The sequence below is a fragment of the Enoplosus armatus genome, chromosome 23, assembly GCF_043641665.1.
Source record: "Enoplosus armatus isolate fEnoArm2 chromosome 23, fEnoArm2.hap1, whole genome shotgun sequence".
In the NCBI taxonomy this organism is placed as follows: Eukaryota; Metazoa; Chordata; class Actinopteri; order Centrarchiformes; family Enoplosidae; genus Enoplosus; species Enoplosus armatus.
The window spans coordinates 8,562,240-8,573,253 of NC_092202.1; the positions used below are offsets into that span (position 1 = coordinate 8,562,240).

At 38.5% G+C, this 11,014-nt stretch overlaps 1 protein-coding gene across 1 annotated transcript; it reads right to left on the minus strand.

Moving 5' to 3' along the window:
- Positions 1-7,434: 7,434 nt before the first annotated feature.
- Positions 7,435-10,688, minus strand: LOC139306110 (caspase activity and apoptosis inhibitor 1). Its single transcript, XM_070930071.1, has 6 exons — positions 10,564-10,688; positions 9,623-9,814; positions 8,677-8,761; positions 8,493-8,550; positions 8,318-8,385; positions 7,435-8,188 (listed from the first exon to the last, which is right to left on the minus strand). The coding sequence occupies exons 1-6, from the start codon at positions 10,666-10,668 to the stop codon at positions 7,695-7,697; spliced, it is 1,002 nt and encodes a 333-aa protein (XP_070786172.1). The 5' UTR covers positions 10,669-10,688; the 3' UTR covers positions 7,435-7,694.
- Between the last annotated feature and the right edge of the window lie 326 nt (positions 10,689-11,014).

The window sequence follows — 11,014 nt, forward strand, 5'->3', positions numbered from 1 at the left end:
AGCAGTTGGTGTGATTTAAGACAGGAGAGATAAGATGAATTGCAACAAAACTGACAAAAAACTAACAGCAATTAATGGATTTTGTCTGGCATGTTTCAATAATGAAAAAGATCAACGTTTATGTGAGAGAAACTGCTGTTTGCTGAGAGTTAAAAACATTGGGCTAACTGACACAGGGACTAAACCAAAACTGCGTAAATTTACAATGATAAAACATTCATATGGCTCACAGAGAATTATGAATAGAAGCAAAGATCTTTTTGTGCCCAGTTGAGATCTTAGTATTTTACCACTCAATGTTGAAACTGGACGAGATTTATTTAATGTGCAACTCAAATGTATATATAGTTTATTTTGTTTTCTATTGTCCTTTTTACTGGGAACCATGCCAGATTTTGTTTAACAAGATGAAAATAGATTCATTCACAAACGAAACATCTAAGTTAGCCAGTTACGTGGAGAAAGTCTGGGGGAAAGCCCTTTATGGAGGATAAACTTTAGGCTTTTAGCATTTATCTTCTTTCTTCTGCTGCTCGGTGTACAATTGATTTGAAATGTTGCACATACATAGATACAATTTATTCAAGATTGGAGATACATTTTTGTTACTGTTAGCTTTCCTAAGCTAACTCCATGAATAATACAGTTAATCACAGTCAAAGATTTCACTTCCACTTCAGATTTTTCTCTGAAATTTCTCTCACTGATGAGGAACTTTGTGGTGGACCTTTCAATGAATTGGCATCAGCCAACCAATACATATCCGATACATAGTACTGTGTCTTCAATGTACTGTAGAGTTGAAAATAATAAATTGTAGTAAATATGTGAAGCCGTAAGAGTACTACCTTTAACTACAAGATGAAAAGTAAGAATAAACAATTACTGAGTTGAGTTCATCTTTGTAAACGCCTTCCTCTGATCTGATTCAAAATATTAAAAACACTGAGAGCAACACTTGAAATTCCACTGCCACCAGTAAAACAATTTGTTCTGATTGTTTTCACATCAAAAAGCCATTTAAGATGCAAAAGCACTGTTTCTGTGTAACCCCTCACAAGGGGAGCAAGGGGTAAGCAATCAGTTTGGGGAAGCGTGAAGCAGACACTGGCTGCTTAATTGGCTGTCAAAGAGTGCAACTGAAATAGCACTCCATTCATTTGATGTGATGAAGGAGAGGAGAGTATGGATGCTGGGACTTGGAGTGGGGGTAAGCTTTTGTGCAGCTCAGTTTATTGGTCGCATGACTCATGCCTATTGTATAATAGTTTGAGCGACTTAGACAACAACTCCATACGTCTGACTTATCATCGCCCATAACTTTAGAACTTATAGGAATCTGAAGGCTGCTGAGCTCTAGAAAGAAGCATAAAAGTTATCAGCCGTCAATCAAAAGTGATAAATGACACTTGCCCTACTTGTTATTGTGAAACGTAAAAAAGTAGGCGTAGACTGGTGTCACCAAACAGAAACCAAGAGACATACAAAACCCGTGTTCAAAGCTGTTGGTGTCAACACTTAAAATGTTAAAAGTTAAGATTAATATCGACACTTTGGCTTCAACCCGGAGAGCTACATGCTGCGGTGTAGTTAAAGCACACGACAGGGCCATTAAACTAAGTCAAGGAATGTAAAACCCTGATGGAAAGACGTGCAGAAGCTCAGCGAGCAATATACTCCTCTCTTGACATTCCTTTTGACAATTACTTATGTAATACGATTGCTTGCCAGCTGATGGTGGGAAGCAATTTGACAGTTTTATCACAACTTTGACAAAAGTAATTTACTTGGCTCAGTCCTTCTGTGCTTCTGTGGGAAATAAATCATCCAAATAAAAATAAATAAATGGCACCCCACCAGGATTTTGACAGTTCAATGTCTTCCAAACCCAGCACAAATGGTGCAGTCTTCACCTAGCATCATAAAAGTGTGAGTTACCAGGGCTGCGTGCTGTGATCCATCATCTGTCTGGGAGACACTTTGGTGGTCCATTGCTGTTCATAGGCCAGCTGGGACTATAACCGTGCAGCTGTTTAAAGCTGAGCTTCACAGAAAGTGTGATTGGTTTAAAGAAACTGGATTTAGAATGGCTTTGGAGTTTATTTAAAAACCTGTATATTCAGTGCCACATTAAGTTAGGATCCGTGTGTGCTCCACTACAGTATACTGAGGTTTGTTCATAACGGATATTTTAGTGTTAGTTGCTCTTACAGTACAGTATTTTGACAAATTCAGCCCACTCACATTTTTCCAGAAAAGTAACTTCCCAAAGACGTGATGATGTAGAAACATTTAAAGTTGTGATGTTTGTGTAGTTGCCTGGGAAATTAGTTAAGTTAAATGGCTCTTATGGCAGAATCATATAGTATCTGTGCACATTTGTGAAATTCAATAACAGGAAATGATTGGGAGGCTGGAATTAATATGTTAATATCATTCCCAATTACTATAAATCCACATGATAAAATAGATTTTCTTGAATGGTTGCACAAGTTTCATCCATTAAGATTTATTTACACTGGGTGTGGTGACAGAGTTTTTTAAAAGAATGTGTATTTTATTTGACATGAAAGCTCCTGTTAGAGTTATTATACCCAAATGAGCTTCACAGTGTTTTGCGTTATTGATGTAGACAAAGAAATATAATCTGATGCTCACATAATTATCTTGGGTGCTATCACCCTTAATTCTCAAAGGAGAGCTAAATCTTTGCATGCTATTATAGATTAGGGTTGCAGTCTGCATACTCATTTCGGTGGGAGTCATGTTTACTGATTGAAGATTAACCAGAGATTAAATGAACATTCAAAAGCCACACAATATTACAGATTTGCACAAAGCCTACTCTATTAGATGTAAAATATATCCACTTCAGGCCATCAACCACAACATTTCTGTGAGAAAGCACCGGTACCCCTAGGATTGAGCTTGTTGATCGTGTTGCAGTTGCTGTCGCAGTGGGAGTTGGCTTTGATGTAATATTGGGATATTTCATTTGCTTATGCCGATTTGATTGTTCAAGGTCATCCATCCTGCCCGATGTCTCCGATATCCTTCAAAAGCATTTTGCTTTATTGGCTTGCTCGTCTACACGCCAGAATTTCAATGGTTGTTTGATGGTATTAATGCACCATTTAAATGCAGACCCCGAAGTTGAGGAGGGGGGAGCCCATGCAGAGAGAGCATGAATGGAATCTGAAAGTCAGATGTCAGTGGAGTCAGTGGAGGGGAGGAATTTTCTCCAAATGCAGATACTACACTGGAGTGGAATATCAAATGTTCAAATCTCTTTCAGGGAATTTTTTAGTGTGACAAAAAAAAGACCTCTTCTCTTTCAAATAGCACCAAACTCACAATCACCCACTTCACATTTATCAAAAAGGGTTCTGCCAAGCTTATGCCCCTTTAAGAAATAAAAAAACAAGCATTTATGCACGCAAATGAAGAGAATAGTGAACAGATGTGCGGCACACCTGTGATGAAACTACAGCAATTGTCATTATTTTACATTCAAGGGAACAGAAGGTTCCATTTAGCCAAGTCCAAAGTTGCCTTCAGTGAGCCACCATTCAAATTATAAACATCTAGGGCAGAAAATGAACAGATTCATGAGCAAGTTATCCAGCCACTATTTCTATTATAATCAACAACAATTAGCACTATTACAGAATTAGATGTTTAATAAAAACAAGCTACAGCTAGCATTAAACACCTCTTCCTCTACTTTATTAAGACAAACAGAAATCTTGAAGAAAATGAAATGTGTCCGCTGAGTCATTGCTTGGGGAAATCAATTCATTTAGTCATATAGAGGTGCTAAGTTATTTATTGCCTGTCAGCATGAGCTGTTAGTTCAATTTAATTTCTTGCTGCAGAAAGAACAGGGAATGCTACAGGGGAAATTTGAAGAGAATTACTTTATTTATGCAAACAGGATGTGTTCTTAAAAATAAAATGACATCAACATTTTTCAATAGCTGTTTTTGTCCCTACAGTAACATCTGGAGTTTAATATTGCACTGAGAGCTTGTCTTTTTCACAATCATTCTTGTGCTTCTACTGCTACTTTTACAATTTCCAGAGGCTACTAAAAAAAAAAAAAAAAACACACTGAAAGCACAAACATGAAGATAAATGCACCCCAAACCAGAAAATACTGCAAACAGTAAAACATACACGAGTGAAAGCACAAAGAAATCGAATGAAAATGGGCTCCAAATTTGAAAAAGCCCAAAAACATTGTAAATATCAAAACACAAACAGCAGAAATGTGCAGCAAAAGAAACATTAGGGAGGGAAGTGATAGGCACCTTTTTGACAACAGCAAAGGCAGCGAAGCTCTCCTGCCAAGGTTCAAGGCTGTATGAGTAAACGCTGATTATACCTGTTGAAGTTTGTTCGAGTTATCCAGGAGGAGGTTACCCTCTTCCAGGATACTGTTGTTTATAGAAGATTAAGAAGGATCATTATTCAATGAGTTTTTAATTACTATTCTCCAGTTGTTTTTCTAATGAAATCGGACGACTGTGAGGAGTTTCAGCAAGAGAGCCAGACCAGCCACCGCTGCGGCTGTATGTGGAGGAGTCAAGGGGCCACTCCATGGATCTGGACGCACCAGTCCTCCACTTGGATTCCAGATAAGATTTAAGGAAAAAATATAGGGGCCCCTAACTGAACTAAAACCACGCAGTTGACTAAACAAAAACTGAACTGAACTGAGGAAAAAACGATACAACTCTCCAACGAAAGAGCAAAGGACTAGAAAAAATATACTGAATTGAATTTAAAAACTACCCGGGTACAGAGATATAATCTGTGTTCAACAGAGCTCTGAACAGAGAGACAGACTTGTTTTGTGTAAACACTTCGAAGAAAGAAACAGTGAAAGGTGATCTCATACAGTTGTCAGAGATTACAATTTAGTCATGTAAAGTTTTGTCCTTATGTCTGTTAATAAATACATGTTGTCTGTTTCACCAAGTAGAGCCGTGTTTTACTTAACGTCCTCCTTATAAAACCTAGATGTCAGATATCGGTGTATTACTATTCCATTGGCTTCTAACTCATTTCCATTGTAAGCAGTGGTTACATACAGTTAGCATGTAATTCTAAACATTAATGTTTGCAAGCACGCTACATAATTAGGCTAGATGTACAGCTGGGCTAACATCAATGTGCCGGGATACTGCAGTTGGCACTTTTACTATATGTAATTCTCAACATCACGTACATTCCATGCTAACATTTAGTATGTTAGCATGTGGAGCATGATACATTATTAGGTCTGACGTACAGCTGAGCTAACATCAACGTGAGATATTTCATTCTGGACCAACAGACTCAAAGACCTAAACTGACATCCATTTCTAACAACGTCCCTCCTAATGCTCGTACTTTAGCTTTTTGTATTTTTGTCGTAGTCTTTGTAGCAAGTCTGGATTGGAGCTCTTTCTTCCCAATGTTTGCATTTTCACTCCTTTACGTGTTTTGTCCACTGGGACATTGCAACAATTACCAACCGCCAAAATACAGAACACTTTTTAAGTGTGTGTATACATACACACACAACAAAGCTAGCATATAGTACAATAAATGCACGGTTCCATCTTTCTTTTATATTGCACCAAGTCATTCCACTGTACATTTTAGGGAGTCCATTTAGAAAACTTGACTTTGCGGTAAGGCAGTTGAAAGTGATGAAGATGTCTTACAGGGAGAGAAAGTGATTGCAGACAACTGGCATTTCTAGACACCCATGAAGTATTCATCACAATATAAAATGCAACAAAACTATCAGTTTCTACATCCAACACAGTATGTAGCATATAAAGTCTTCCAGAACATCTAGTACATGACTACAGGACCTGGAGTCAGTTTTAATGAGAAACAGTGAGGGATTACATTATGTTTATGGTTCATTCCTAAGAAGACTGTTGAATCTTTCAAAGTTTTGAGAGACTGTTGCATAGAAAAAAGTTAGAAGTTGAGAGGATAAAGCACCCTAAAACATTTCTTTGAGGATAATAGTGTAATGAGCATCGCTAACCAGAGGCCTGGTCACAAAACTGAGGAAAATGACAGGTGCAGCTATTACACAGATGAACCGGTGGGCACAAGAACTTTTTGCACATCCTTGTTTTTGACTTTCTTAACAGCACCATTCATGGCAGCATCATACCTCAATATTTCAACACGGTTCATAAGGTTCATTTGAATTCAAAAAGTACTCCCTCAACAAAACAGTATCATCTCACCTCCATCAATCCAAATTTTTCAGCCCACTCATTTTGAGGTCTGCTTAAAAAGCCATTTATCTGCTCACACTAAATCATAATTGGTATTCTAATAGCAGTAAATTCACACCGATAAATACTCACCAATCACAGACACCACTAGCACTTTAGAATCGCTGTACCCCCCTTTGCACTAAAGTGGACGTTTTCCTCTTCAAATCAATGAGTACAAAGATACCTGCACATAAATGCATAGAGAATGATGCATTTAACCCTCCCCACCCTCATTCCTCCAATGAAACAACCCTTTTAAATGCAAATACCCACGAGGCAACTGGCTTCTTATCATCCATTTCATTGTCTCCTGTGAGGTGGTGGGGTAGAGAGCCGTTTCTACTCTGCATCTGCATGTAACTGCACACACACACATACACACTGCAACCTTACAGTTTTTACAGGTACAAAGCAGCTTCAGAATACATTACAGCAAAAACCCTACACTATTAGGAAAGAGGATGCCATTAATTCTAGGCGCAACGTAGAGGTACAGAAAGAAAAAAACATATATATATATTTAAGTTACTCTGGTGAATAAAACTGGCAGGTTCTTTAACTTGATGTATAAGCGAGGACAGCTGGTCGAATAGTCTTAGATTTAATTCAACTTTGGGTTTCTCCGTTCTTTGTCTGTGATGCCACAGGAACTATTTTTTTGTTCTTTGCTAAACAGAGATCTATTTTAACCTGGGGTTAGAAGCCTAACATTTAGAAGATGCAAATCTGACAGACAGCAGTACATGGCATTACTATGCATACTGAGATACAAACTAGTGCTCAGTGAAGAAATGCTGCAGGTGTGTCTGCTGTAAATGACAGTACAACACTGCTGCTTTGGCTTGCGAAGCTCAGCCTACATACAAAACAACATATCTTTCTGCTCTTCTCACATCCTTTTAACATTGACTCAAGGAGAACCTCAGCCACCAATTTCTACCCTAACGGTATTACTAAATAACATCATGACTAAGAGAATTTGACTTTCGTGCTGCCTTGACCGTTTTGACTGTAATGTAAGCAAATAAATCACCTCTTGCTCTCCTCTACACATTTTAGACACATTACCATGGATGTACTGTGGCAGGTTAACACTGCCATCTAGTGACCAGACAGAAAAATACCATTATGTTAATCAACCCAGAAGACATTTAATCAGTAGGTGTAGAACAGGCCTTTCTGTGTTTAATTTCCCATTAAATAGTGTGAAACGTCATTCCAACATGGAGCAATAACACAACAACTGTACACTCACAGAACAACAAATCAAGGCAAAAGGAGAAATCCTATGTTGTAAATGTTGTCAACTGTATCATTCAACTGCTTACAAAAAAAGTTAATCTGTAAACCAATTTCTTTTAAGACTATAAACAATTAAAACATAACAGAAATAACAAATACAACAAGCTATACATTCTTAGTTACAGAAGGCTTTTTCCCATCACTTGCTTTCATTAGGGCTTTGATGGCCCTCGCCCTCATTTCCAACTCCAGGAGCTCCAGTTGCTGAATTGATGGCTGACATGCTGCAGGTGCACGACTTGAAACAGGTTCACCTTCAACGGGCAAACAAACATCTGCAGGCTGCGGGGGTACACTCTGTTCTTTGACTTCCTCTTTGCTTGACGTGGACGAAAGCGCTAAAATCTCACAAACACTTTTGTCTATGTCGCTTTGAATGTCTTTCTTGGCTTCCGTCGGTTGAGAGCCCGTGGGAGGTGCAGGATTTGGCAGGTCAGGGTTTACAGCGGGGTCAGCGCCTTCAATGCTGCTGTCCGCTACCTTTACTGCCCCGTCCACAGCTTTAACAGTCTGCTCCTCTTTGGGTCCCTCTATGTCACTATCGTAAGTGTCTGCATTTATGCTTAGGACGTCACTCTCCTCGCCTGAACCACCGCCCTCTGTAAAGAAAATCACACAGAGACATTTGAAATGTAAAATGGTCCTTTTATAGCTTATTTTCTGTCTTTGAAGTCTTTGATTGAGTGCCGGGGGGGGGGGTTTCTTTCTGCGCATTACATATTAATTACCTTGCTTAGGGTCCTCCGTTTTTGCAGTTTCTCTGAGGCAAGATGTAGAGTCCACATTATTGTCTTGCCTTGATGAAATGAAATAAATACATAAAAGTATGAGAAATGCATGCAAATACACTCTACTTTCAGTCTGACATTGTGCACTGAATAAGTTATCAAACCGTTCACTCACTGGCTTTCCAAGGTGTCATCTGTCTTTTTGTCGCCATTTCCAGATGTCAGTTCTTCCCCTAGACACAAACAACAGCTTTCAGTGAGTGAAAATGGTTTTCTTACAAGACTAGATTGTTTTAAGCACAGACAGTCCAGAAAGTACGTAACTGTGAAAAATCTGCCAAACTGGCCTTAAGTCTTACCTGCTAAGATCTGAATGAGATTATTCTCTGTGATTGGTTCCAGCTGTTCCCAGCACATCTTTTTGATTTCCTCCAAACTACAGTCCTGTGAATGATTATGTGTTTAAATAGTCTCTTTGACGATGGGTTGCTTTAATAGCCCCCCAAGCAAACAGCAGAATCCTATGGCATTATGTCTGTCTGTTATCAATTTTTAAATTAAAAATCCCATACGCTTTCTAGAGCTGGCACAAACATAGGTATGTTTATAACTTTACTTTTCTATTTCACTATACAGCTCCATAGCTCATGTGTAGCTATAGATAAAGCAACTAAACACACAGTATGTAAAATAACAGGAACAGCAGCCATTTTCTCTCTAACTATCAATTTTTGAAGTGATCTGAAAAAGTAAAATGCAAATAAGGTGACTTTCAATCAGTTGACAGTATATACCTACAAAAAGATGGAACAAACCTTTTCATGAAATGATCACTACTGATCAAGGTGCTGTTGCTTTTTCAGCCAAAGCTGGTGCAGTTGGAATATAGCCAACAATACAAAATATGGCCACATATGTGGGAGGACAACACTTGCCATGGAACAAAATATGATCCATAAAACTACAAACTGATGTCAGGAAAAATACAGCACGACGGCAAATATAACGTTTGTTTAAGTTTGTGGAGGGCAGACATCTTAAAGACAACATTTAAGGAAGTCTAAAGCTACATTGTCGAGAAACTAATTTCTCAGGCTGGTTATGGTAAGCCTCTGTCCTTTGGTCCACAGATGCGCTTTCAATAGTCGTTATATATATATATATTTTTTTTTTTTTTACACATGGATTTGAAGTGTGAAAGCTTTCAAACACTGAGAAAACATTATTTAAAATATTCAGCCTTTGTAAGCAAAGATTATGAGTTTACAATTATATGTCATGGAGTTTACATGATCGCACAACTACCTTGAGTTCGTCAGGCAGCATTTTCCGTAGCTTCTTGTCCCCCAGCACATGGAAACACTGCTCCAGCATCTCCCGCTTGTCAGTGACATAAGCAGTGATGGGCTGGAATGGCAGGCTGAGGTCAAGACCCCCGTCCTCAATGTCACTGCCAATCCTGTCCAGCTCTGGGTCAGCGAGTTCATCCTTGGAGTCCTGCTTTAAGAAACCAATATGTTACTGAGAGACAGGGTGTGGAGGTCTTGAAAAAGTCTGCAAGTGTAACTAAAATGTTTAATTGTTATCCATTACACAGGCTTCTGTTCAACTGGGAAAAAACACAAGAAAAACATATGCAGGTCACACAGCTGCAACCTACGCTTAGTGGACAGTCTATTAGTTTCATCGAGCTAAAACTAATGCAGTAATGCAACAGCTCTACAATAAATCCTAAGCCTTCTGTGAATGTTGATGTTTTTTGTGGAAATCATTTTAGAGACATGTTGATTCAACGTTAGAGCCATGTGGAAGCTGTAGTTTATGATACTGATGAACTGTATTGGGTTACATTGAGGTGTTTCTTACATTTTGTCAACCCTATATCAATGTTTAAATGTTTTACTAACTGTAATTTCACAATTTAACAAATATTCTTTATATGTTTAATATTTCACTGTGAGGTCAAATTATCAAGATCCACAACAATTTAATTTTCGTTTTTAGTTACATTTTAGGCTTTGTAGTACAATAAATCACTACAATTTATTATTGCCATCAATGAACACAACTACACCAAAGTCTAAAGTTGAACGTAGGTAGTTTACCTAACTTCAACTTCTGAATGCCGTACCCTTTGGCTCTACGGGCTGTCAACACATATATATAACTACACCAGCGCACATATACCGTAGCTACATGTATAAACAAAACATGCCATTAGCATTACACTAGCTTGAATAGCTCACCGCTACGTTGGGTTCCGTACTTCTGCGTTTGTTGCCGTCATGACGGTCTTCAGACTTCGAGTGTTTCCTTTTCTTTTCAGTGCTACTTGACTTCTTTTTGAGCATTTTCAAGATATATATACACCAAGTGCTTCTCCAGAACGCTGTTTACTAGCTAGCTCACTCACTCAAGTTGAAAGTCGCGGGAAAATCATGTCATAAGCGAGCGACGTCTTCTTCATCTTTAGGTTTCGGCGATAAAACCAGCCCAACTTTCTTTGTTACCGCCACCTACTGGGCAGGGGCGTTGCTGCTCGTATGTCTGAGGCAAGATCTCACGATACACTGAATTTCGCAGCATCTTCTGTCGAGTAAATTACTGCCATTAATTAACATTCTGTTTCTTGATTTACCCCACAGGTTTAGCAGTGTTCTTGTGTCCTACTCAGTCTAGACTGTACAATAATTCAGA

What these genes read in the sequence shown, in the direction of transcription:
- LOC139306110 (XM_070930071.1), bottom strand. Translation starts at nt 10,668, where the DNA reads ATGCTCAAAAAGAAGTCAAGTAGCACTGAAAAGAAAAGGAAACACTCG. An exon ending in TCTCATTCAGATCTTAGCAG is followed by an intron (nt 8,551 to 8,676) that starts GTAAGACTTAAG and finishes GTTTGTGTCTAG; the next exon opens with GGGAAGAACTGACATCTGGA. An exon ending in AACGGAGGACCCTAAGCAAG is followed by an intron (nt 8,189 to 8,317) that starts GTAATTAATATG and finishes TTTTCTTTACAG; the next exon opens with AGGGCGGTGGTTCAGGCGAG.